This window comes from Nymphalis io, chromosome 4, assembly GCF_905147045.1.
Source record: "Nymphalis io chromosome 4, ilAglIoxx1.1, whole genome shotgun sequence".
NCBI classification, from domain to species: domain Eukaryota; kingdom Metazoa; phylum Arthropoda; class Insecta; order Lepidoptera; family Nymphalidae; genus Nymphalis; species Nymphalis io.
In genome coordinates this window covers 8,406,160-8,433,385 of record NC_065891.1, presented here as the reverse complement: position 1 = coordinate 8,433,385, position 27,226 = coordinate 8,406,160, and the positions used below count along the sequence as shown (strand labels likewise).

Here is a 27,226-nt window from a genome sequence, read left to right as displayed (position 1 = left end):
AACGGTATTATTTGATGTCAATAAGACACCGTATACGTACGTATTATTAATTGTCTCATTCATTTATAACTTTAAAGAGTAAGAGAAAACGTTGGTCGACAAATATATTATAATAGTACTATAAGTTGAAAGAAATATTTTTATAATGAATCAAAAAAAATGAAAAGAGAATCACATCAAGTAATTTAAAACAAAAAAGGTTTGCCGTAGCAACGTAGTAGTTTTGTCAAGAAAAAATAAACGTAACAGAAAAATAAGTCGTTAGTGTATATCAAAACAAAAGCAAAAATCTATTTAATTTTCTTTTTCAATCCTACTAACATTACATGTATTTCTTACAATTTTCATACTTTTATGTAAATTACATATTATTTAGTTGTTCTCATAGTTTTTTTTATGGGTTCTGTAGACGTATTAAATTTTATAGATGTTTATAAAAAGTCTAAATTCAAAATATCGAATTCTGTTATTAAAATCAAAGAGCAAAAAAAGTATTTTAAAATACATAGACAATTTGCTTTAAAAAAATAATATATTTTCTTAATAAAATATTAACAAGTGTTACCTTTTCAGCATCGCCTGCACCCGAAGCAAGTAGCGCAAATATTAAAGGAGGCTTCACAGATGTTAAAGAGGTTACCCAATATAAATGTAGCAACAACATCAATTTCCAGTCAGATCACTATCTGTGGTGACTTGCATGGCAAGTTGGACGATTTACTTGTTATATTTCATAAGGTAAGTAAAATAATAATATAAATTCATCATTACACCCATATAGACATACACACACACATATACACACACTCTCTGTCACACGTGCTTCTTGTTAATATAAATAGTTAATTATAGAATTTAATATTTTAGGTAGTAGCCATAAAAAAACTTATTGTATATAATTATATTAAAACATACTAAAAGGAAAACGGCGCTGTTACTCCTTCCGAACCGAAACAGCCTGTGAATGTCCCACTGCTGGGCTAAAGGCCTCCTCTCCTCATTTTGAGGAGAAGGTTTGGAGCTTATTCCACCACGCTGCTCCAATGCGGGTTGGTGTGTTACTCCTTAATACAGATTAATTTATAATCTAGGTAGGAGTGTTATACATTACCATACTGATTGAAGTTTAATTGCCCAAAGTTATTTTGTAAAATTACTATGATCTCTGTTCAATACTTACCTATAAATAAAAAGTTTAGTTAATTATTATTAAATAAAAGCAAAATACTTTGATTTAACGATTTCGTATCATAAATAAATTCAACATTTATCAAACTATTCCGAACGTGAAATATACAATAGACTTAATATACATAATAGCCTTTCAGCTATTGATTCTCCGAGTTCTACCGAAAATGTGTTATCTATTGTTCTATATTCCAGCTTTTCTTTTGTCACGTTCACGACCACGATGAAAATTCATTTTTCCTTCATAAAACGTAAATAAGACTGAATGCATTGAAATGCTTACTTTCTTTAAGTAATGTAATTCACAACGTATGTTTTATGTATATAAAAGTAAAATAACATAACAGCCTGTGAATGTCCCACTTCTGGCCTAAAGTTAATGTCCCACTATGGGCTTCATTTAAGGAGAAGTTTAGGAGCTAATGCCACCACGCTGCTCCAATGCGGATTCGTGGATACACATGTGGCAGATTTTCGCAGCAGATACATGTAGGTTCCCAATGTTCACAATGTTTTTGTTCACCGCTGAGCACGAGATGATGAGCACAAATTAAGGAAACTATTTTTCATGAGCTTAATCAAACTTCTAAGTATCGTATGTATGTATGAAAATTTTATATAATAATTTTTCTTAAAGCGTTTACAATTTTTTTAAATAAAATTCTAGTATTTTTACGATTTCAGAATTAATTAAGGTAAGGTAGTAAACATATTTATAAACGAGAATAGAACAATACAGATTTATTTTTAACATATAATAGCATTATTACTTTATTAACTGTAATAAGCATGAAACTTGGGTAAATATAAATCGCTATGCTAAAATAAACAGTTTATCAATTTGAAGTATATAGATTTTAGTATTTGGCGTTGGTCCAAAATGCAGTTGCAGCGTGACAATGAAACGGAAATGACATCTCATATGGCGTGTTGAAACTGTTCAGGATGAAATGCTTTGACCTAGAAAAGGAAGTAAAGTCGTTAATGTAATGACCGTCTCGTGTAATGGATTTTTATAGAACAAAAGACAAAATTAGGACTTGCATCGTTAAATATCAACAATATTCTTTCTTTTAATATAACAGTAACAGCCTGTTAATGTCCCACTGCTGGGCTAAGGCCTCCTCTCCCTTTTGTTTGAGGAGAAGGTTTGGAGCTTCGTTTAATATATATTTGGTATACGTAAAATCAAAATATTAATAACGAATAGTACTTATGTAGAATCTCTAACATAACGTAGATTAGTAATGGACTGATCATGTGTACCTGACTGGTGTTTTTATCGATCACACCGTTTTTTCCTTTTTTTTTGTTAGAAAATGCCAACTAATGACTGCTAGAATATCTATGAAAACAATATAAGTTCTATTTTATTTAAGACTAGCCGTGTGCCCGATGGGGATTCCTGTTGGCATTATTTTAGGAACCATCCAACTTTTCTCATGTGTTCGAGTTTTTAATTAACATGCTTCGTCGATGACTCTTTTCATCCTTTATACAAATAAAGATTTTAATTACGAAATGTAAAAATAAATACGCAAATGACATATTTACCATGCCAACTTTCGTCCCTTATTTTATTCATTTATTGCGTAAAAAATCTCCACAACGTTGATACACCCAATTTTTATTTAATCTCATCTCCGTTTTCCTTATATCTAACTTCAAAAATGACGGACTGTATTATAAACTATCATTCTCTACTTAACTCCCTTTGGGAAAAGTAGAGGATTCATATTTATAAATCCTTTTTAGTGCTCACCTATGTATAGTTATAGTATATAAGGAACTTGTGCCAAAATTTGTGCTTTTAGACAGACCGGCTTAGCTTGAACTTTGTATGACTTATTAGGTTCTGTTACACTTTAACTAAGTAGATATATTGAACGTAGTCGTTAAAGATTATTTAGAAATTTAGGAATCCAGTTAAATCAAGTTCATGCCAAGAGATCTTCTTATAAAGGTATTTTTCCTAATAAGGAAAGTGTGACGTCAAGAATAAATAATATAAGTTGTACTATGTTAACAATTAGGGTGAGGCATACACGTTATCCAATTTGTGCCAACTGCCAACTTATGCTACCATTTGATTGATAGGGCGCCTGTTACGTCGTACGATCTCGTTTGTGTCGATATTGTTTTTCTATTGCCTTATTCGTTTTAATTAATGAACGTTGAGCACAAGTTTTATACAAATAAATGAAATAAAACTAGGTAGGTTTTATATTTTAGTTTTGTTGTATTCATTTTGAAATAACATATAATTATTGGATTAACATTCCCTATTGAGTAATGGCAAGTAAAAAGTCACAAGTTCGATTCTGATCTCTTGCCACTCTATATTCGTCCCTATTACTAACTATGTTTTAAGCTTAATTGGAGGGGTAAATAGAAATATTCGTAATTTATTAAAAATCCAGGTCACAATATTCTTTTTTTTTTAATGGAAATCTTCACATTGTGAGTTGTATCAGTATTTTCCACTAGTGGTTTTTCCAAAAAAAAAATCTATATTTCCAATTACATTATAATTAAATCAATCTAGTAAAACAAAAAAAAAATACAAAGTGCTAATATTAAAATGTTTCGTACACGCACAGAATACCGCGACACTAATTCACAGACACCTTTCTAAAGTAAACGTCGGGAATGACAAGCGCGTTTATCTAAATCTTCAAAAGAAGACAAAATGGATCGGGCAGAAGGATCATCATTGCGTAACTCCGTATCGATTCGACTACGCGTTGCGTAAGCGGCCTTCGTCACGGTCGCCGCTGCATGTGTAGGGATTCGCGAATTAACGGTGATTCTATGCGCAAATTATGCTACTTTTTATTAAAGCTTATATAATTGTAAATAAATAATGCATTTTGAATATGACCACTAAAGTTTTTGTGTGTTTCATTTAGTGTAGTGTTTATATTACATTATTAAAAAACGTTAATATCTTATATAAGAGCCAAAATGGCCTAGAGGTTACAACTCGTGTTTATTAACCGAAGTTTGCAACTTCAAAGCCAGGCAACCGCAATTGAGTATCATGTAGTCAATTTGAGCTTATAGTTAATTTCCTGTTTGTAAGGAAATTTACATGGGTCAATTTTAAATCTGTCACATGTGTATCCACCAACCCGCAACGGAGCGGCGTAACGGAGTGGTGTAGCTCTAAAACTAGAGGAGGCCCCAGCCCAGCAGAGAAACATATACTTTACTTATCATTATATATTAATAATAATATCATCATATTAATAATAATATCATCGACGTTAATTTTTATTTGTGAATTATATTAATAATAATAGCTATAGCTATAACGAAAATACTTTAATAATAAGTAAAATAAAAGATTTTATGAAATAAAGTAACTATTTTCCCTTAATAGCGATTAATTTAATATGAAAATAGGGAACAGCTATCAAGAGGGGAGGAGATTAACTGTCAAGTCCTTTATACGGTTTTTTGTAATTATTTGACGGCAAAAGTCACGAAGTTAAACAAGGATAAGGGACGAGGCTTTAGAACTTTATTAGATTCATAATTTTCGCCGCGACTCCAGTCGTTAACTGCGATTCTCTGAAAGGAGATGAAATTAATGTGTCAACGCATTTAGCGTTTCTATACGAGGATCTAAGTAACTAGCGTTAGCCTAAACAAATCCATTATCATGACTAATTTCCATTGATTTAATATGAGTTGGTAAGTTGACGGTGCTAAGATTCCTCAATATTTTTTAATTAAAAATTAAAACTCAGGGAATAAGAAAAGCTATGTAATTTACTTTAATCTACTAAAGTAGCGACTCCAATAAGATGCTTATTCTAAAACAGACATTTATAAATGGCGAAACTTAAGATTCTAATGTGTTTTGAACATGTTTTTATTGTAATTTGTATTCTAACGTATCACGTAACAAACGTTTAATTCTATAAAAAATCCAATTTTAAAATTATATTTCCATAAATGTCATTTTATAGTTCTTATGCGCAACAAAATTAGGTTTTATGTTATCATTCTTTACAATTAACACCTGACAGAAAGCTTTCATTACATGTATCTCGTATGATATTTGTTTTTTTTTCAGAATTGTCGCACAATAATATTATAACAAACGCTATAAATATTCATTATATTTACTTTTATTTAAACAATTTAAACATTTTTAGAATTTTAAGCGAATTACACTAAGACTGTTGTCTTTTGTCTTCGACCGGATTTTGTCAGCTGAATTTTTAATATATAAACATTTTCTGTGCAGAACGGACTACCTTCGCCTGAAAATCCATACATATTCAATGGGGACTTCGTGGATCGGGGCAAGAAGGGGTTGGAAGTTTTTCTCCTGCTGCTGGCGTGCATGTTGGCGTTCCCCGGGGGAGTATATTTAAATCGAGGCAACCACGAGGATCTTATTATGAATTCCCGGTATTTACATTCTTAATTTTAGATCGCCGATTTGCATATAACACGATTGTAATTATAAACTTTTGTTAAATGTATAGTTAAAGTGTACGGATATTGTTACAAGTCTATAAAATATTTGCTATTAGTAAAGTCATACTAAATTCTAATATCAAAAGAAAAATGTTAAAAGATAATTTTTAGTAATCATTAAAACTATCAGAAATTATGACTGTATAATATGTTGATAAGAGTAAATTATATTTCCATGGATTTCCCTGAACTCGTTAAGCTTGATATTAAGTTCACTTACTTGAAAGTATTATTAACGATCTGGAACCTAAGTGATGTCGTTTAGATATTTTATATATTTTTATTGTACTTATATTTTATATTTCTGATGTGGTATGGATTTATAAATGATTGTTGTTGTTTTAGGTATGGGTTTATAAGAGAAGTTCATCAAAAATACAGGGTCAGTATGTTTGTTTAAAATTATCTCTGTATGTTTATCATCAGTTTCAAGGGATGATTGTATAAAATACGGTTCACTCCTTCACACGAGAATACAAATTAAAAATGAATACTTTTGACTTTTGTTCGTTGTACCTGTTAACATATATAATTAATATACACTGACTGGAGAACCTTCTAAGTTCTACTAATAATCCTCTTTTTAAAGATTATTCACTTGGCAATTTTGATTAATTTTTAAAGGAAGCATAATTTGAAAGTATCTATATTTAACAATTTCTTCTTAAATTGACGCTTAATACTTAGAAATTCTGTATAGATTACTACAAAGATGGCGTGATGGGTACTCATGATTGAATAAATACATTGTATCGATAAATGCACTCGAGCATTTCACTTAATTGGCAATTTTGGTTTCGGCCCAATAACTGAGAAGTGCGGTATAATTGTGTCGCATTACATTATATACACATTATAATATTATATTGTACTGTTTTTTTATTTAAAATATTCACTTTTATAACTACATTTGTAAGAGTACAATAATTAAAAATAAATTTAAAAAGCCAATTTATTAAAACATAAATTACAGTTTAGCGTAATATAATCTGAATTAGAAATTGAATTACAAATTTATTTTAACTCGAAACATAAATTTCGATACGGCGCCCACGATCAGAGTGATTCATTGGTAATTCCAAAACGAAAATAAAATGTAAGCGATAGAGAAAAAAATGCTCGAAAATATATAATGAAACCATTTACTGATAATAAAAAAGAGAAATGATTAGGCGTAGGCAAATTAATGAGAGAAATGTAAAAATACTCAAAGGAAATAGTAATTACTATGATTCTTGCTATATTGTGTTTTCCGTCGTATCTTCCTTATTATTTCCTTTCTTCATCACGTTGTGAAATCTAGTTTGTAGTGCGAGGCTATAAAATAAAATGTTGTGTGAGCGAGACGCATAACAATGTAATAGATTGTACGAGATAACGTTATTCTGAAAATGTTTTCATAAGTTAAAGTCCCCCGCATAATTCGTGGGCGAACGGATGTAAGCCCCTTTTACCTAATGTATTTGTGTTGTCTCAATGCTATGATAAACACCGATAAATGGATAATGTTTTTTTTTTGTTAATATTGAAATCGAATTTAAATAAAATGGAAAAAAAACGTTACGTATTTAATTATGTATAGATTTAATGCGTTAAAACATTTGTTTAAGTAACAAACAACAAAGTTTGTCTTTGTGTATATTAGGTTGAAAAAAAACAATGTTGACATAAGACACATAAGATCATTTTCACCAACAGTAGTGGTATTCGATTTAAACAAAGGAATCATATTTAGCATTCATGTTTTATTTATATTAAATGATCAATGTGTCAATCAACTTATTTTTGTATTTATTTGTTAATTATTATTTACAACGCTAACAATAAATAAATACATAATAGAATTAACCAGTAGATTGGGTATGCTTAACATAATCAGTAACGTTGCAACATGATTTTCTGATTTTTATGATATGATGAACTCTTCATAGCTCAATATAATGTAAATCGCATGTTTAATAAATTATATACAAAGCGTAAGGATAATAAATTGTAATCTTTATTTCATACAGCACAATGCAGAGCGTTTATTGAAATTAATTGAGAATGTATACCGTTGGTTGCCTTTGGGAACGATCATCAATAACCGCGTATTCGTGGTACACGGAGGTATTTCAGACACCACAGACCTGGATATGGTGCGAAGCCTCGAAAGGGATAAGGTAAGATATTGTTCTCACGTATAAAAGTAATTTTTATATCAATACGACATGACTGGCGGAATGTTCGTGGATCGGTGTTATGTATCGTGATTTTTTTTAAATATTTATAATTAAAATTAATTAAAAACAGCTTGTATGTTTTCTGCGACGGTTTTAGATTACATAGACTTAGAAGAAGTCTTATAAAAATTTTATTGGTATTTTTGCTGGATTAACCTTCTTAGATTCTATTAATTTCTAAAGCATAGGTGAATGTGTGGTTTGTTTTATAATATGGTTCATGATGCACAATCTCTATGCTAAACGTATTCTCCAGAACTAAAAAGATTGTTATCTCATAGTCGTGCTATTCATTTTGAGGTTTATATGATTATATGTCTAGTAAGAATGTCTTTCGCGTCAAATTAGTTCAGTCTGGATATTGTGTACGAGCATCGACTTGTAATTTTCACGAGGAAAAATATATTTCTTCTAACTTTGATTCTTTTTTGTGATAAGATTGATGAAATTTATTTTATTTTCTTTTGCCTCGATGTTTATGGATCTGCAGTTTTATAGGCAAGCTTCATCAAAGATTGTCGATTCCAATCCTTGGTTGGGCTTTTTATCGTTATTTATTTCGTTCGTAATGTGTTTGTTACTACTCTTCTGAATTTCATCGCAATGTACGACTGCAACCCCACAGCATTATGAGAAAGAAAATTGAGGGTGGCTGGTGCACTATAATTTCTTCCGTGCAGTTGACTAGTCGACGTTGAAATTATTACTTACAGTGGCGGAAATCATTTCCACAACGTGTATTTTATAAGGATAATATTCTCAAAGTAATTTATTTACGCTGAAGTCAAATAAGTGCAAAAAAATTTTTCAAACATATAACACCCAGTTTTATTTTACCTCCACTTGTGACAGGGGTAGTTCATTCTTCACCCAAAGGATCGGAGTTGCGGTAAAACAGAGAAATTCTGCTAGCATTCTAGCTATCATTCTACGCGGTCATGATTTATACAGTATCCACATTAAAATTTAAATTTGTATAATTATATTAAGGATAGATTTTATGTATTTAAGATAATTGTAATGGTATTTCCTAGACCTATTTACTACATGTACGATATTTTAAATTATTATCTTGTATTTTACTCGTTTTTTGTAATACAATTTATATTTAAAAATGTAATTATAATAATAAAAATAAAAAATAAATGAGTATTTAATTAAACGCAAAAGACATAATTGAAAAGTTTAATTTATGGAATCAGTTTATCGGAGGGCTTCGTCGCGTCGCTTCGGGAGTTGCACTTTAATTTATGATACTGAAATTATTTATGTCGGTTTCAAGTGAAAGAAGATATGCTATATGACTAAATCGAAAACAATTTATATTAATACATTTTATTAATTGTTGTAATAAGTTTTGTAGGAGTTATACAAAACATTATGAAAATAAAAATGTAAATAAAAAGCTCTTGAGGTACTTAACAAATAATATTCATGAAGTAATTGGCATAGAATATAAAAAAAAATACTCAATTCACCACGCTGTTCATATGTGGCAGATTTTTATAAGACATAACAACAAATAAAATATTTGAAAATGCAGTGTTGTAGTGCCAGTATTTGAACCCGCGATCTTCGATTAAGACTCACGTGTTTTAACCATTAGTCTATCTCGGCTTATTTCATGTATTATTATATAAAAATATACCCTTTCTTCGAGATAGATGTCGTGTGTAGTGTGTCGTAAAACTACATTGAAATATCTCTATACTTCTCTATCGACCTACAACATATACTCGTATATGAGTACAAGTAAAATGAAACTATTTTTAAGAAGACCCCCGAGAAATTTCATTTAAAAAAATGTGGAAATGTATTTTGTTTTAAAAACTTGTTTTGTTCACTTACATTTAGCTAATAAGCTGTAAATTAAACTACAAATCCGAGCTGAGCCTGTAGATAGAATACGTGGATATTGAACGAAGTGGCTGGGTTCAAGTTCGGGCACCTATTTTGACGTACTTTTGACTCATGCTGGGCTCAGTAGTGAAGGAAAACGTGGTGAACCAGTTCTTTGGTAGCGGTGAATAAAATTCAGCTACATCATGTGTCTGTGTCGATCAACCATGTGCTCTGTGGAATAAGTTTTAACCCCTCCTTAAAAGAGGAGGCTTTTGCCTCAAATACCTGTAGGATATTTACTATCATTTTTTCTGTAACTGTAACCAGGATTTTATTGCATCTTTTATTATTTTATTGATAGTACTATGAGTGATAAATAAGATAATTAACTTTTGCAGTATGTATCTCTCCTTCGACCGCCGGTGAATGAAGGTGCCTCCCCCGCAGAAGTAATTGATAAGGTGGAATGGAAGCAGGTGAGTCGGTATCAATCATTTATCATTCGCCTTATTTGATCGATAACTTTGACTGTCTGTTGATTTCATAAATGACGAGGAAAGGTTATGAAAATATATCAAGATATATTATATTGGGTTTCGGGTGAATTTCTAAAAATCTACTATATAATATTGTTCAAATATCGTTTTGAGAATCGATTTAATTTTTATATCAATACTTTTCTCATGACTACAATTTTAGACTTTTGTTATAACAAAATGTAACAATAACTTCCACCTTAATCTACATTTATAAAATAGTTTATTAAGTAAAATTTAAAACAGGTTCATTTTATTACTTAAGAAGACGCTAAGAAAGACGCTAACAAATTTTTGAAATTTCAATTTTAAGGGAAATAGGGAGTAGTAACTTAATATGAAAGACTTTACGAAGTCGGGAACCCCAGCTAGAATGAGTATACAAGATATTTTATTCAAAAATGATATAAGTTAGGTGCTTTTGAGACTGAATACATATTGAGAACAATACTTTCTATTTAAAGGATCAAACATAAGTTCGCAATCAAGCGGCGTGTAAGTGTAAAATGTAATAATCTGTAAAATTGTGGCCACAAATATGCGATCAAAGGACTACAAAGTCGCTTTAGTGTAGTTGTTTTTCATACACATGAACGGCTATGAAAAACAACGTTACGTATATAACTTTAGTAATATACGATTTCACGTTTAGCTGGTTTTGTTTCTCTGCACCATGCAAATTTGTTCAATCCATTTTCGTAATATTTTTATACTTTACTAGTAGTAAACTTTAATTGTGTTATGTTATATTATAATTTAAATGAAAACAAAATTAGACGAGATGGCCCAGAGGTCTTGATCTTATCTCATGAATCTTATCAGAATATTGCGGGTTCAAACCCGTAATACCAGTGCCAAGCACCACTGAGTTGTCATACTAATTAATGGGTATCATCATCATATCGCGCTCATACGGCCGAGCAAAAACATTTTGAAGGGAAACTATATATGTCTATTGAAAATCTGCTGCAACCGCACTGGAGCAGTGTGATGAATAAGCTTCAAGCGTTCTCTGGCGTTTATTAATTTCTTTCCTGCAAACAGTTTTAAAAAAATCACTAGTAAGAAATAAAGTAAGCTGAATAACAACTAAAAACTACGTATTTAGTTTAACAAAGTGCAGTCTGTAAAGAAATTGTAGATTGAATATTTTATTGTGTTTCATAGTGAGTGTTTTAATCAATAAGTCAAATTCCGTGCTAGCCTTATTAGGTAGGTATACATTCAGTTTACTGACCAATCGACACATTACTTCGATTTCGCACAACTTCTTGGAGTGAGTGTGTGCATTAGTAGTTTCCTAGATAAACCGACGAAGTGAATACCTAGTTAATTTATATGCAGAGATACTACGCTGAGTAAATAATGTTATTAAAATGTTTGTCATGTCTTTGCAAAGTTTTGAGTCTCCCTAGAGTGATACTAATATTATGTAGGTAAATGTTGAGTCCTCGTTTTAACATTTCACACAGTGATCAAAGTTTAATGTTCAAATATTATTGTTAGATTACTTGAAGTACCGTTTCCATAATAATGAAACGCTTTTGATTACGTTGCTTTTATGCTTGATAATATTTACTTTAATAAAGTTATGTATCATTTTAAAAAACTAGTAAAGCTGTTAAAATGTGTCCATTTAAATAAATATGAATATAATTTAAATATTTTAAAATGAAACAATACATTTTGAATTTAATCTTTAGATGATTTTTACATTTAAATTATTATAAAGTAAATAAGATTTTAAAATTAATATTGTTGAAAATAATATTGCATAAATGTTTACAGCATTGCGGTATTTTATCCACCTGCCCGGATTTAGAGTTCAATATTTACATAGACACTTACTCGAATGCGGCAGTATAATTACATTTTAAAAGCTTATTTCAAACGCGGCTAACATACCGTTGCAACACTTTGTAATCTTTATTAAATTTGTATATTTCCGCGAAACAAATCTTTTATACTTATAATAATCCACCTAAACACTGAATATTGTTTTTATCAATACTATTTATATGAAAATTTCTTTTTATTATTTGTTGTTAAAATAGTTATTCAAGAAATTGGAATTCTAAATTAAAATGCGCCCCATGTAATAATCTAATTACTCTATTTTATTTACTTTTAGCACGAATACAGTGAAAATTTCGATATCAATTCTCGATCTCTACTGGGCTTGATTTTTAATTATAGTATACTAGCTAGCTAAAAGTGGAGCTTTATCGCATGATATTTTTTAAAAATAATGACATGAAAAAGTATTATATAAAATGTCGAATCACAGTACAATATGCGTACACAGACTCAAATAAATTCTGCATACATACACAAATTAAACATTTCAAATTTATGTTAATCTTTATTTTTATCTATAATTTTTATTGTCTTAGTTCTTTGTTATAAATCTTTATAAATGTTAAGCATTATACCAGTTTGTTAGTACTAAGTATTCGTTTTGGGTCCTGAAACACAGTTAAAACTAGTCTCATTATATAATTATATGGTTACCATTGTGTGGCAATAAATATTTATTTTATTTATAATACCTAGCCAAGCGATCACAACGTTTTTCACGCTTTTTTTCAAATACTTTTTTCTTACTTCAATTTTCACTTCGACTACGTTAATATAAAAAACTATGTCTAAAAAAATATAACCTTTGTCACGTTGAAGGTTAAAACCATAATACTGTCTAAGTTTCTTTAAATTTAAACTCACGTAAAGGGAAGCCTGAAAACTACATAAATTATTTTGGCTTCGCTTGTTTCGCCAGTTTACCGAAGATAATTTTTTTTAACTTAATAATTATTACTTAATATTATTTATAGGACAATAAACACGTTATGATAGTATTGATTAATTAATGCGCTAATTTAAAATATCGATTCCATTAAGCCAAGGCTAATAGTTAAAAAAATAGTTTATATAAAAAAACTACAGCATTGGTAGTCTGCAAAAGATATAAAGACGTAATAATCCTCACTTGGATCATTTATTCTATCGTACAACGCGTAGACCGAATGTGCTTTAATCCGTTGTAAGAAGTTTTTCTTATAACTTCAGTGGAGCAGCTAACATCTTTAATTTATTACCCGAGAGAAATTATTCGTAGTAATAATCTAGGGCTATCTCGTTATTTGTAATTTTCAGCGTGGCCTCCCATACAATACACACTTTATTAATGTTGTAATATAATCAGTATCGCGCTAAGCGATCTATGCAATCGTAAAATGTATTTGTTTAGTGCTAAGTGCATCTTACTCCCATCGCAAAACAAACAAAGTAATAGTTTGTTTTGCGTTTATTAATAAAAAAATGTTTTGTGTGTGTGTTTTTTGTCATTTTAAATATAAAAGCTGTTATTAATTTATTTATTTGGTAATCCAACTATTAATAAACATACTTTATTATTTTATATATTATAAGCATTATTATACGAAAACCAAAATAGGATTACACAACTAGTTTAAACATATACCTATTGAATTAATTAACTTAGTAATTAATTTGACAGTAAGTAATTTAAAAATATTAAGAAATGAGAATCATTACCTATAAAATATTAATTTACGCTTATATATTATACATACATAGTGTTGATGAAAATATTACTTTTGTCAGCGGACCCATGATTTTATCTCCGATTATGTAGACGTGAGATTTTTTTTTTTTATAGAATAGGAAGGTGGACGAGCATATGGGCCACCTGATGGTAAGTGTTCATCAAACGCCCTTAGACATTGGCATTGTAAGAAATGTCAACCATCGCTTATAGCCAATGGGCCACCAACCTTGGGAACTAAGATTTTATGTCCCTTGTGCCTGTAATTACACTGGCTCACTCACCCTTCAAACCGGAACACAACAATATCAAGTATTGCTGTTTTGCGGTAGAATATCTGATGAGTGGGTGGTACCTACCCAGACGAGCTTGCACAAAGCCCTACCACCAGTGAGTAGATTCATGTAAAAAATATAATATGTATGTTTATTTGCTATCAAATAATGAAAAAACAATGAATACATAATCATGAAAAGTAAAAACTTACTATATACATTTAATATCTATGTTCTTTATACTGTAGTTTTTAATTGCCACAATAATTCAGGTACTATAACTAATTTGGCTAACTTTGAAGAAATATTGGACTAACTAGACATACCGTTTATCATATTACTTTCGTTGATGTGCAATAATAAAAGTAAGGATCTTCTTAGAATATAAGTGTCTTTTTACGATGTGTAAATTTTTTTATCACCTATTCTTCGGACTTTTACATACTTTTATATTACTAGTAGGTAAGGTACACATCAAATATCTAACATATATTTTTACTGATAGTATTTTCAGTAACAGTAACAGCCTGTTAATGTCCCACTGCTGGGCTAAGGCCACCTCTCCATTTTGAGGAGAAGGTTTGAAGCTTATTCCACCACGCTGCTCCAATGCGGGTTGGTAGAATACACATGTGGCAGAATTTCAATGAAATTAGACACATGCAGGTTTCCTCACGATGTTTTCCTTCACCGTCAAGCATGATATGAATTATAAACACAAATTAAGCACATGAATTTTCAGCGGTGCTTGCCCGGGTTTGAACCCACGATCATCGGTTAAGATTCACGCGTTCTTACCACTTGGCCATCTCGGCTTTTTTTGAGTATTTGTTAGATAGTATTTGTTTTTTTTTTATTTATTTTTTATTTATATAATAAAACGAATTGTTTTTTTTTTTATTGAAATCGGGAAGTAAAGAGTTCAAGTTTTAAAGTGGCAAGTTATAGACCACAGATGTATGTAATATATCTTTATTAAATAACGTTTTTTAAAAGTTTTGCTTGTTTATTTTTTTTTCTTTTGCGAAATACTTAAATTAAATAGTATAAAAATAGTAGCACCAGTCACAACAGGTGAAGGTCACGCTGATAACTTATATCCGCTAATATACATCGATACAGCGAGATGTATTATATCGCAATATTAAGCATTCATTACATCGTCAATGCGACGCCTTGGGATCTACTTTTGTGTTCTTTTTGCCTGTAATTACATTAGCTCATCCACCTTCCAATTCAATAAAGTATTGATGTTAGCAGTGGAATAATTGATGACTGATACTACGAATCCCAATAGGCTCACACAAAGCCTTCCCACGAGTCAATATTGAAAAAAAAGTAACGATTTCATAGTTATAGGTATTCGTTCAACTCTTCAAAATTTTATTTTCGATTATAGAAAGAATATAATATAGAATTTTAAATCGATTTCATTTTATATAGAGTCATATCTTTTGACGTTGGTTGAAATCGTCTTCAATCAATGCTTCGTTGACCTTTTACATCGAAATAATCCAATTTATTAGGACTTAGTTTCATCATGTTTATCACATTATTTTCTTCGAGGGTGACATTATAAGAAAGCGCCATCCTTGTTATAATGTAATTTCAGCAGACGGATCCCCTGAGTACGAGTCGATAAACTGTGCACTAACCGCTTATGAACTTTGTGCTCCCTGAGGGAATTCATCGTGCAAATTGTCGTTCGTTCTAGACATATAGTCTTTTTCAAATCAACGTTAAGCTCCATTTTATTTTTTTCTGTCGTTCATTTACAATTGTTTAAGATAAATCAATGAATTGATGATTGACAAGTTTTTGATTCTTTTTAAATTATTTAAACGTTTTAAATTACAATTTTACGTCATCATCAACATTACCATCAACCTTCTTTATAATACTGTTGAATATTGATCTCTTCGCAAGCCACCGCAGAATCTGGACGGATTGGCCGCGACTTTGTCTATATCGTCCTAACATGCCGCTGTACTCATGTTCTATATGTTAATAGCAGCTGAACAAGTAGTTCACATGTTGGTGAATAATAACCTTCACCTGTATATGTAATAATCCCACTGGCACTGTAGGAAGTATTAATCACTTCTTATAGCACCAATTAGTTACCAACCATGGGTGCTAACGTCATGGCCTGCCTGAAATTATTTTACAAAAAATTACTGGCAATCACACATCATACAAATACAAAGTGTTGTTAGTCAGCGGTAGTAAGTGAGTAGATTGTACCTACACAGAGTGCCAGTACAAAGTCCTACCACTAATAAATTATTCAATGTGCTGAACAATATAAAATTCTTTCTAACGTGAAAATAACTCGTAAGCCCATTTTCTGTACATTTAACCTCGCAATGAATTATATAATTATTTCTACGATTTCATAATGCAAAAGTCTTCGAGTCTCTTTGTAATATTAATAAATATAATACATACATCTCTTTAATACTGAATTATTATACTTATTTAGATTTAATGTTATTACGTAAAGTAAAAACTGTATTCTGCGAAACGATGTTAGCCGTAGTAAGCTAATTGGTGGAGGTACGTCGCTAGAGCTTTACAATATTTTTATATATTTATTTGTGTAAAATAACACATGTATAAAAAAACATATAATAAGGAAAAGTGTACATACACAATTAATGCAATAATCATTATATAATATGTAAAAGAGTGCTTATTCCATATACATATAAAAACTTAATCGATGGCAAATAAACTTGTCGCCTAAAATGTATATATAATAGTTGGTATGAGTAAACGATAATAATTTCTTTTATTTAGGTAATAAAAGAAATTATTATCGTTTACTCAATCACCATCAAAGAAAATGGCTTTGTAAAAAAATGTTTGAAACTTTACTTTAAAGTGGCTTTGTTGGCACGAAACCTAGTTTTTTGTTCTTGTAAAACCTTGAAGAAATCTGTCGATAAGTATCTGCAGTTCAGATACGACTATTTTGTGCGGCTATCCGATCCATCATTTTTGTCAAATTATTTTTCTGTACCACTTATCATGGTTCGGTAAGCAACCCTGAGACAGAGAACTGTGTAGGAACTATACATAACGTTTTGTGTTTCATAACTATAAATTGTACCAGTAAGGGCCTTGATTTATCGTCGAGAAACGTTTATGCGAAAGCGCCTTTTGTTAATAATGATTGTATTTCGCTGTCCCCTTCCTCGTCATAGAAGGTTTTTGCTTCGCGAACGTGCTGTCGAAAACTTCTGAAAGTACTTGATTTTTTTGGTAAATCATATAAATAGTATCTTATACAAAATCCTTAAAGATGGCATGCATAATGCTTGTGCGTTCCTGTAATTAATCATCATGAATATCTTGCACTTTATATAGTAAATAACGCCATATTTGACGAGCTGGTTGGCGTAGTTGGTAGATACTTGCCTTTCACGCCGAAGGTTGTGGGTTCGATTCCCACCCAGGACAGACATTTGTGTACATGAACATGTCTGTTTGTTCTGAGTCTGGGTGTAATTATCTATATAAGTATGTATTTACAAAAGAAAAGTAGTATATGTAGTATATCAGTTGTCTGGTTTCCATAGCACAAGCTTTGTATAAGCTTAATTTGGGATCAGATGGCCGTGTGTGAAAAATGTCCCAGGATATTATTATTATTATTTTCTTTTTTATATATTGACCAATAGTTATGAACGTTAAGTATATATGTAAGTATGTGCAAACAATGTCCGAGATAATTAATGCACGCTTATCTAGCGCTAACGTGATCGAGAGCTGTCACAACTCTTAAACAAAATTGTTCTCGTCAAGTGTTAGAGCGTCCAACACTAGCCGAGCGAACTATTACTGTATTAATTAGTTGCCAAACTAAAACATCACGTACAATGCACTAAAATCGACATCCATTATAACTATATAAAAGTGTTCTAATTATATACTTTAGGATGGAAATAAAACTTAAATCATTCCGAAGGTCTGATTATATTTCTTCAAAAAAAATAAAACATACGACAGGTACAAATAATCTCTTGTTGTTTGTAAAATAATAATTAACAATAAAATTTGTTTCAAAATGTAGTAACTAAAAAATATATTTATCTTTCTCTTGTTAATATTATATTGTCGTATGACCTTTCTCACGCGCCACCTAGACAAGTCGGCTTAAAGAATTCTAAGAATTCCTGTAAATGAAAAAAATTCACGTTACTAAATAAACTTTAAAAAAATATTCATTTTCAAGACTAACTTGTCCAGATATGAATAGGTTTTCTTCATTTAAATTGATTAGGCAGTCAAATATTATTAAAAAACTATGACATTGTATTAAAAATGGATAGTTTTTTTTTTTAGTAAAAGCAAAATAATGTGATACATATGGAGCGATGTTATAAACTACTAGAAGAAGAAGAGTGATGAAATGAGTTATTATGCTATAGACTATGCTACTTTTATCAGGGAGATTGGCTGTCGCCTTAGAGAGAGGGGATTTGACAGTCGCTCCGAGTCTTACTTGGCACAAAGGATGTCCATTGCCGTACAGCGTGGAAATGCGGCCTGTGTTATAGGCAGCTTTGTGTCTGTATTTTAATTAATTTAGGAATATCTAATTAATGTCAAATATTAGTATTTTTAAATGAAATATTATGAACTTATTTCCAAGTCATATTCCAAGCCTATATTGTAATGTCCGTCTGATTTCATGCGTATATACGCAGGCCTTGTAACTGTTTATTTTATTTTAATAATGACAACTTACGAAAAACCAAGTATGATAAAGCAAATAAATTTAATTCCTATAATAAGTCTACAGATAAAAAATATGTATATCTTGAAGAACGCCTTATGTACTGGCTTATATTTAATATAAATAAGATACTTGTTGCTCTAAATAAAAGCTACAAGTATGATCGTTAAAGGTCAATACATAGTACGTAAAAGCCTTTAACTCATCTAAAGCCGCGTTATTTAACTAACGAACATCACAAAGGGCGGTCACTAGAGTTCATTGAGCGATGTTGGCAGCTACATAATTAAGTTACCTACTAACCCAGTAAATAATTACAAGGGGAAGTCAAAAAGTCCACGCAAGGAAAGACATCGTATCTTGAAAATGTTTTTAAAAAAATATTTTTGTCTTTACCCTCTTAAACGCATTAAAATAACCCCGGTAACTTCATTGTCATCTGAAAATATTCTTTCATCTAGTGGTTGAACACGCACTTCAGATCCGTATTTGTGTAAAGCAATCATCGCAACCTATCCTTATAAACCGACGCGATGTTTTGCTTTTTATAACTTTCCCCTATTCCTCGATAATTTCTTTCAGTCGCGCTGATATGGAGTTGTGATCTGGAGTGGTATTTTTTGATTATTGTGGTACCTTTTCCTTTATAATTGATTAATAAATTATTGCACAGTCCCAAAAAAACTCTAGCTTTCCCGCTGATTCTGACGCCTTAAACTTCTGAACGGTTCAGAATTTTAAGGCGTTATACCCACTATAAGGACTCTCGCTTTGTCTTAAGTTAAGATTGCTTTATGTTGCAAAAGCCAATGCAAGAGTCCATGAAAAAAAGCGCATGTCCAAGAGTGAATGAGAGGATGTTTATGGCACAGCTCCAGAATGTCCTTAGACGCGTCAATTCGCTGTTGCATTTGATACGACGTAAGTAATCTTGGCATATGTAAACTTTTATTAAAATTAACAATTAGCTTCCTCAACATAGTGGTATCCATTATGCGAATGAACACAAATATCTCTTGCTTTTCCTTTTAAATTTCGGATTTATAATTATATAATTTAATTTTCAAACACTTTTAAATTTATCGAAGACGTTTGAGGTGGCCTCTATCGGTTGCCCTTGATCGCGTTTAATATTATACCATGACTTGTAAATAATAGTTTTTCCAGGGGAATGATTTCTAAAAGTGACTGCTTTATCACTTATAATGGTTTGAACGTGTTTTATTTGCTCAGTTTAGAACTTTATCACACCGCGATGTTCAATGAATGTTAAATGGATTGTTAAACGGATGACGTCACAAAGTTGAGCTCCCAATTATTATAGACTTTTTTAGTATCCCCTCGTATTTACTACCATAGTAGCAGAATCTGGGACTTAATTAAAACAATACTGATTTGCATTAGTTAAGACGTAATGGTATCTTATTTTTAAAAAAAATTGAAGCTTCAGGGTCGGACCCTGGCCTTCGTTCCCATTGTCTGTTACAAGTGGTCATACAGTTTTCATTATTATAAAAATATGATTGTAATCTCCTGGTAGCAGTTTAATTACTGAATACTCTTTAATGTACTTTTAAAATAATTAAATATACATACGCGAAATGAGAATTGAAACTAAAAGAGCTACATATTAATATAGATATCTACAAATAGATAAATTTTATAAACATTAATTGAAATAAAAAGTAGCTGCGAATTTAATTTAGTATATTATTTAGTATTACCAGTCCAATTGTGTGTCAACTCAATTAGTTGCGAGGAATTGATTTAAAATTCATTTACGAAATTACACAAATGTGAATTTAGATCTTTATATAATAAATGTAGTATAGTATATTTATACCTAGGTAAACTATATTAAATAATGTTAATGATTTAGACCCCAAAATACTGAATTAAGTATATGTAAGTTAATATACAGTATATACGTATATATATGTTACTATTTCAGGTAAAGACGCATGTTAAATATTTTAACTATGAAGGTAAAGCGGTTATCTTATTAAAAAATATAATATACCCAGACATTTAAAAACATGCTTATTGGATGCCTCTTAAGTATTTCTTTGTTTTATATTAAATTACACTTAAAGGTATAATGGTTAAAACTCGTATAAATAATAATGTAAAGTATTTAACAGTCCATTGTTAGAATCAGATGTTTGAAAGCTTTTCTGTTTAAGAAGAGTATAAGGGGTTTATTACGAAATGATCTTCTTGTTAAAAAAAGAAAGTGCTTTTCTATCTATTTGTGAATAATTATTGCACTTTTGAGGTTATATTAGTTATTTCAAGTGAGTGCCTCGTTAGTCTAGTGGCTTGATATAAGGCCGCAGACCCGGAGGCCCTATGTTTCAATTCCGAGTTCGGGCCAGTAAAAAGTTATTGGGTTTTTCAGTCAGAAAATTCTCAGTAGCAGAACCTGGAAGTTGGAAGTGTGTACACTCCCGTGCCTCGGAAAGCACGTAAAGCCGTTGGCCCTGCGCCTGGACTCTTTCCGGTCCTGTCGGATTACTGTCCCTTCGGGTTATGAGCAAGGGAAGAGAGACTGCACATGTGTTTGCGCACACACTTGTGTACTATAATCTCTCCTGTACAGTTGGCTAATCTCTCTTGAGATTGGCCGTCGTGGCCGAAACCGGTCTGGAGGATATTATTATTATTATTTCAAGTGGTTATTATGTTATTTAGGTTATGTTACATTATTTCGTTTTTTTCTTTATTTAGAATGTAAATGCAATGGCTTATCTTATCTTGACCTCTTATGGTCGTATCCACTCGTAACTAAAGTTGTATGCTTAATTGAAGATGTAAATAGGAATAATAATCGTACTCGTAACAGCCTGTGAATGTCCCACTGCTGGGCTCCTCTCCCTTTTTGAGGAGAAGGTTTGGAGCTTATTCCACCACGCTGCTCCAATGCGGGTTGGTGGAATACACATCTGGCAGAATTTCGGTGAAATTAGACACATGCAGGTTTCCTCACGATGTTTTCCTTCACTGTTAAGCACGAGATGAATTATAATCATAAATCATAAATTAAGCACATGAAAATTCAGTGGTGCTTGCCCGGGTTTGAACCCACGATCATCGTTTAAAATTCACGCGTTCTTACCACTGGGCCATATCGGCTCCTCGGCAATAGTAATTCCTTAAAAACGCACATTGCTAGTATTTTTTTTTACAGTAATTATTGGTATTTTTGTAGGTATTTGATATCCTCTGGTCGGATCCGCAAAGCGTTGGCGGGTGTGTTGCGAACGCCCTGCGCGGAGCTGGCACGTACTTCGGTCCAGATGTCACTGCTACTTTTCTGAGCAAGAACAAACTCAGCTTCATAGTCAGAAGTCACGAGTGTAAGCCTGGTGGCTACGAGATACTACATAATGGAAATGTAAGTTCTTTGTTCTTTTATTTATTACATTTTGCTATATTACTTACTGAATGGGACAAAGTAAAATATTAAAAAACGTTCATGCATTATTTATAAGGGATAAATGGTCTTTTATTTGCACAAAGCCAATATCTACATATAAACGTAACCGAATATCTATGTACACTTAATCTACCACCAAACAGTCATAATTTGTATTGAAATGTTTGGCTTTAAAGTGAGACTTAGCTTAAAGTGAGTGTACACACACAAAGATATAGCGATAGATATATTATCGGGTGTAATGTAGTTTGAAGGAAGATGAAGCCAATATTGAAGCTTTAAATGATATTTAATAGAACTGCTTCCTAATATATTATTTTCATTTTGTATAATTCATAGCCATTGCTTTTTCTTATTTAATCGATTTGATTATGAAAATATAATTAGCAATATAATATTAAAAAATATTTGTAGGTTATTACAATATTTTCTGCATCCAACTACTACGAACTGGGATCAAACAAAGGCGCTTACCTAAAGCTCTGCGGCAACTCCTTGGATAGGCAGTTTGTGCAGTACACTGCTGCGGTGTCTCGCACTCGTCGACTCACGTTCCGCCAACGTGTGGGCTTGGTGGAGTCGTCAGCCATGAGGGAATTGCATAGCCATATCATGATGGCACGTAGAACACTAGAAGCTACTTTTAGGAGCATGGACTTAGATCAGAGTGGTTTGTATATGATTAAATGAAATATAGCTATTTGTCATTCATCGCCGTTACTTTCGACTTTTTACCATATGCTTATAAATCATTTAAGTTGTTCAAAATTACACTATTATACGATTGAGTATAGTAGATTGTTTTATATCTATCTCCAGTAAATAATTTCTTGTAATTAGTAATTGGAATTTAAACACTTGGATTTCATTAATTTTGTGATCTCACTCTCATATTATTGATCCTTCTAGTATTGTTTTTACAGTAAAACAGTAACAGCCTGTAAATGTCCCACTGCTGGGCTAAGGCCTCCTCTCCCTTTTTTGAGGAGAAGGTTTGGAGCTTATTCCACCACGCTGCTCCAGTGCGGGTTGGTAGAATACACTGTGGCAGAATTTCGATGAAATTAGACACATGCAGGTTTCCTCACGATGTTTTCCTTCACCGAAAAGCACGAGATGAATTATAAACAGAAATTAAGCACATGTAAATTCAGAGGTGCTTGCCCTGTTTTTACGTAGAGCTGTAAATGCGTAAAACCTTAATCTACATTTTCATTTTGTTATTATGTAAATAGCAGAGATAATGTCAAGGATGCTTATTTATATTGTGATATGTTTCGCTATTGATCTTAATTGTTTTTTGCTTGTGACTAATTTAATAGACTAGCTAACTAATAATAAAAATGTCATTAGCTTTATTAATAAAATCATACTACAAAAATACTTAAGTAGTTAATCTGTTCCATTCCAAGTTCTCTGACTTTAAATAATGTATGAGGTCTGAATTGAATTTGCTTCAAGTCAGAGTAAAATTGGAAACGATTCGTCATTATTCTCGGTAAATTGTGACTAGTGATTTCGTCATTAATCAGCGACAGTCTTAATGTATCAACTTCGTTCATTATAAAATATATTTCCATTACGAAAATTTATATTGAAGAGAAAGAAAATTTGGATTTTTTTAAAGAAAACTTTTGCAATATTTTTTTTTGTGAATTACGAGATTATTTAAAAATATGTTTTTGTATTATTTGGGGATACTGAACTTATAGGTATGGTTGTTTTTAGGTTTTATTTCAATAAGTGACTGGTGCTACGCCATGGAGGAGACGACCCACCTTGGACTTCCGTGGCGTATGCTAAAGGACAAGCTCGTGCGCACCGATCCCGAGACGCGCCGGGTGCGCTATATGGACACTTTCGACATACCGACTAATGTGAGACATTAGACATTGTATATGCATTTAAATAACAGCCTATAAATGTCCCACTGCTGGGCTGACGCCTACTTTCTTTTTAGAGGAGAAGGTTTGGAGTTCATTACAGCAAGCGACTCTAATGCAAGTTGGTTGATTTCCATTGGCAGGTTTCCTCGTGATATTTTCCTTTGCAGCCAGTTAAGGACATGAAAATTCAGTGGAGTTTACCAGGATTTGAACCCACAATGATTTGTTAAAATTCACGTCCTTCAAATTAATTTGATTTTTGTATATTTAATTATGTATGACAAAGTATTATCTTTTTTATTTAATGTATTTGAAGCTACTTTGATGAGAGGTCGAATTCACACAACATCACACAGTCACATTCGAAACTTTTATGATCACACCAGGTTCTGTTTTATTAGAACCCCTGTCGACATCATCCGCGAAGCCATTATTTAGGAGGATTAAAAGTTTGTTTTATAGCTCAGGCAGCAGGCAGGTCTTGATATTAGAAATTCAACATTTTCAACATAAATATTTTATTTTTATTAATCATTATAATATCGATTTTGTAATCTACGTTAAACATTTAAAAAATTAGTATTTAAAAAAATGATAATTGAAACCAAACTATGAATATAACAAATAATATAAAACATAAGATGTTAGCTTTCAACGTTTTAATTACTAAGTATTTCAGATAAAAACAACTTTGTAAAGTAACCGTTTTAAACGGATTAAAAGATAAAGTCTGTAGCTATATTTTCGTTACAGAAAGTTGGACGAAAGTCCGACACTCAAACTGTCGTCGAAACGCTCTACAAAAATAAAAGAAGCTTAGAGGCAATATTTAAAATTCTCGACAAGGACAATTCAGGTAAGATTATCTTTGAGGTTTATTGATCTTACGGAATATCATTTTTCTAATGTTGAAGGACAGGTTTATAAATTACACATTCTTTTTTATATAATATATTTTTTTTCCATAACTAACTATAAATTATTAAAATAATATTGATTCGCCCCACAACTTCATCGCAGGTTATATAACCCTGGAAGAATTTTCCGAAGCATGTCAATTGTTGGGCAAATATATGCCGAACCCAATGACTCAAGAGCAGCTTGTCGATATATGTCGTTTGATGGACATTAACAAGGACGGCTTAGTTGATCTCAACGAGTTCCTCGAAAGCTTCAGGCTCGCTGAGAAAAGCTTGCACGAGGACGAGAATACATTAGCGGAGTTACAGGCCACCTGACAGGAGCTAGACCGTTGTCCTAGCAGGACAGCGGTCGATAAAGACGAAATCGGAGTCGATATTGAATTGTTGAAAATAGACGTCGAACAAACACCGAAGTATAAGAAAAATGGCCGAGCACCTCTAATGGGAGAATGCTCGAACTCCTCGAGGGATATAGAGGAAATAGAATTAACGGATTACGCGAGGCCAAAACGAGCCGGCCTCTTGGAGAGCGATATTTAAGGACACTGCCTGAACCGGGCTTTAACGACATTTCGCATTTTATGCCCCAGTACTTAAGGATGATCGTTCGTCGAGATTATAACTTCAAGCAACAGTAATTGAACGGGATATTACACACTCATCACGATATTTTTACTTCTAAACATACATTCGTAAGCATAAAGACCAAATAATGTATAAAATTGTGGCGAGCACTTACTCATATCTAGTTATCATAAATAAATCAGCATATTTTTTTTTTTTTTTTTTTTTTTTTTTTTTTTTTTATATCGCCGGGAGGGCAAATGACTCTACTCCACCTGATGGTAAGTGGTAGTAGAGTCCAAACGCGACGACGGCCAGTACAGACGGGAAAAACGTTCTGCACTAGCCGCCTTCGCCTTGCCGGCCCGCAAGATGCCTCTTCACGCCTCGTTTGAAGGAACCCAGGTTGTAAGAGGAGGGGAATACGTGAGCTGGTAAGGAATTCCATTTTTTGGAAGTGCGACAAAGAAAGGAGTTGCCAAATTTCTTTGTTCGCGATGGAATTGATGTCACAGTTAGGCGGTGACATCGAGAACCAGCCCGCGTGGACTTAAGAAGGAAGGGGGAAGCAGGAATTAGAGAGAATAATTCCTCAGAGCACTCGCCGTGATACAGTCGATAGAAAGCGCTCAGTGCTGCTATCTCACGACGCAATTGTAAAGGTTCAAGGGTGTTTGTGACCTTTACGTCGCCAATAATGCGTACGGCACGTCGCTGCAACCGGTCCAAGGCCTCAAGTAGGTACTTAGCGGAGCCATCCCAAAGGTGCGAGCAATATTCCACGCAAGACCGTACCTGTGTTTTGTACAGCAGGCACAGTTGTTGTGGCGTGAAAAAGCGCCGCACCTTGTTCAGAACTCCGAGTTTCCGTGAAGCTGTTTTTATAACAGCCTCGATGTAATCCCTTGGACTAAGGTCGCAGCGAACGTCAATCCCCAGCATGGCGATTTTGCTTTGCATCACCAGCGGAGTACCACAGAGGGAGGGAAGAGGGGAAAATGTTGACTTTTTCGCCGTGAGAGCGCATACCTGTGTTTTCTTGGCATTAAACTCAACAAGATTATCAGAGCCCCATTTGGCGATGAGATCTAACGTCCTATCGAGTTCAATGACAAGATTCTCCCGCCTCTCCTCAGTTTCCGCCCGCCCAGCCACTGCGCGTCCGTGGTATCCACCATGCACTGTACTATCATCTGCATAGCAATGTATGTTCCCAAGGGAGAGCATATCATTGATATGCAAAAGAAAGAGTGTGGGAGATAGCACAGATCCCTGGGGGACCCCAGCATTCACTACATAGAATTGTGAAGCGCAACCATCTACTAAAACACGAAGGCTACGCTTGTGTAGGAAGCTGGCAATCCAGGTGCATAGCTGAGCAGGCAGACCATATGCCGGTAGCTTGGAGAGAAGACTTCTGTGCCAGACCCTGTCGAAAGCCTTGGAGATATCGAGGCTGACAGCCAACGATTCTCCATGCTTGTCGATAGCTTCACCCCAGAGATTTTTTATTTTAATATGTTCTATGTATCATAATACAATTTTTTTTATTCAATT

At 32.4% G+C, this 27,226-nt stretch overlaps 3 protein-coding genes across 3 annotated transcripts in view; 2 read left to right on the top strand and 1 right to left on the bottom strand.

Moving 5' to 3' along the window:
• The window catches only part of LOC126768182 (serine/threonine-protein phosphatase rdgC), a 70,343-nt gene extending 44,452 nt beyond the window's left edge, over positions 1–25,891 (top strand). The window contains exons 6-15 of the mRNA XM_050486133.1: positions 574–738; positions 5,444–5,610; positions 6,025–6,061; positions 7,692–7,841; positions 10,142–10,219; positions 22,069–22,254; positions 22,711–22,966; positions 24,025–24,173; positions 24,936–25,038; positions 25,203–25,891. Of these exons, the coding sequence (XP_050342090.1) occupies positions 574–738; positions 5,444–5,610; positions 6,025–6,061; positions 7,692–7,841; positions 10,142–10,219; positions 22,069–22,254; positions 22,711–22,966; positions 24,025–24,173; positions 24,936–25,038; positions 25,203–25,420 (1,509 nt within the window). The 3' untranslated portion in view covers positions 25,421–25,891. The remainder of the gene's footprint in view (positions 1–573; positions 739–5,443; positions 5,611–6,024; positions 6,062–7,691; positions 7,842–10,141; positions 10,220–22,068; positions 22,255–22,710; positions 22,967–24,024; positions 24,174–24,935; positions 25,039–25,202) is intronic.
• Positions 1–27,105, bottom strand: part of LOC126768217 (uncharacterized) — a 57,426-nt gene extending 30,321 nt beyond the window's left edge. Inside the window, exon 1 of the mRNA XM_050486188.1 lies at positions 26,351–27,105. Coding sequence (XP_050342145.1) covers positions 26,351–26,896 — 546 coding nt within the window. The 5' untranslated portion in view covers positions 26,897–27,105. The remainder of the gene's footprint in view (positions 1–26,350) is intronic.
• LOC126768180 (uncharacterized) overlaps positions 1–27,226 on the top strand; it is a 276,661-nt gene that overhangs the window by 107,769 nt on the left and 141,666 nt on the right. The window lies entirely within an intron of this gene.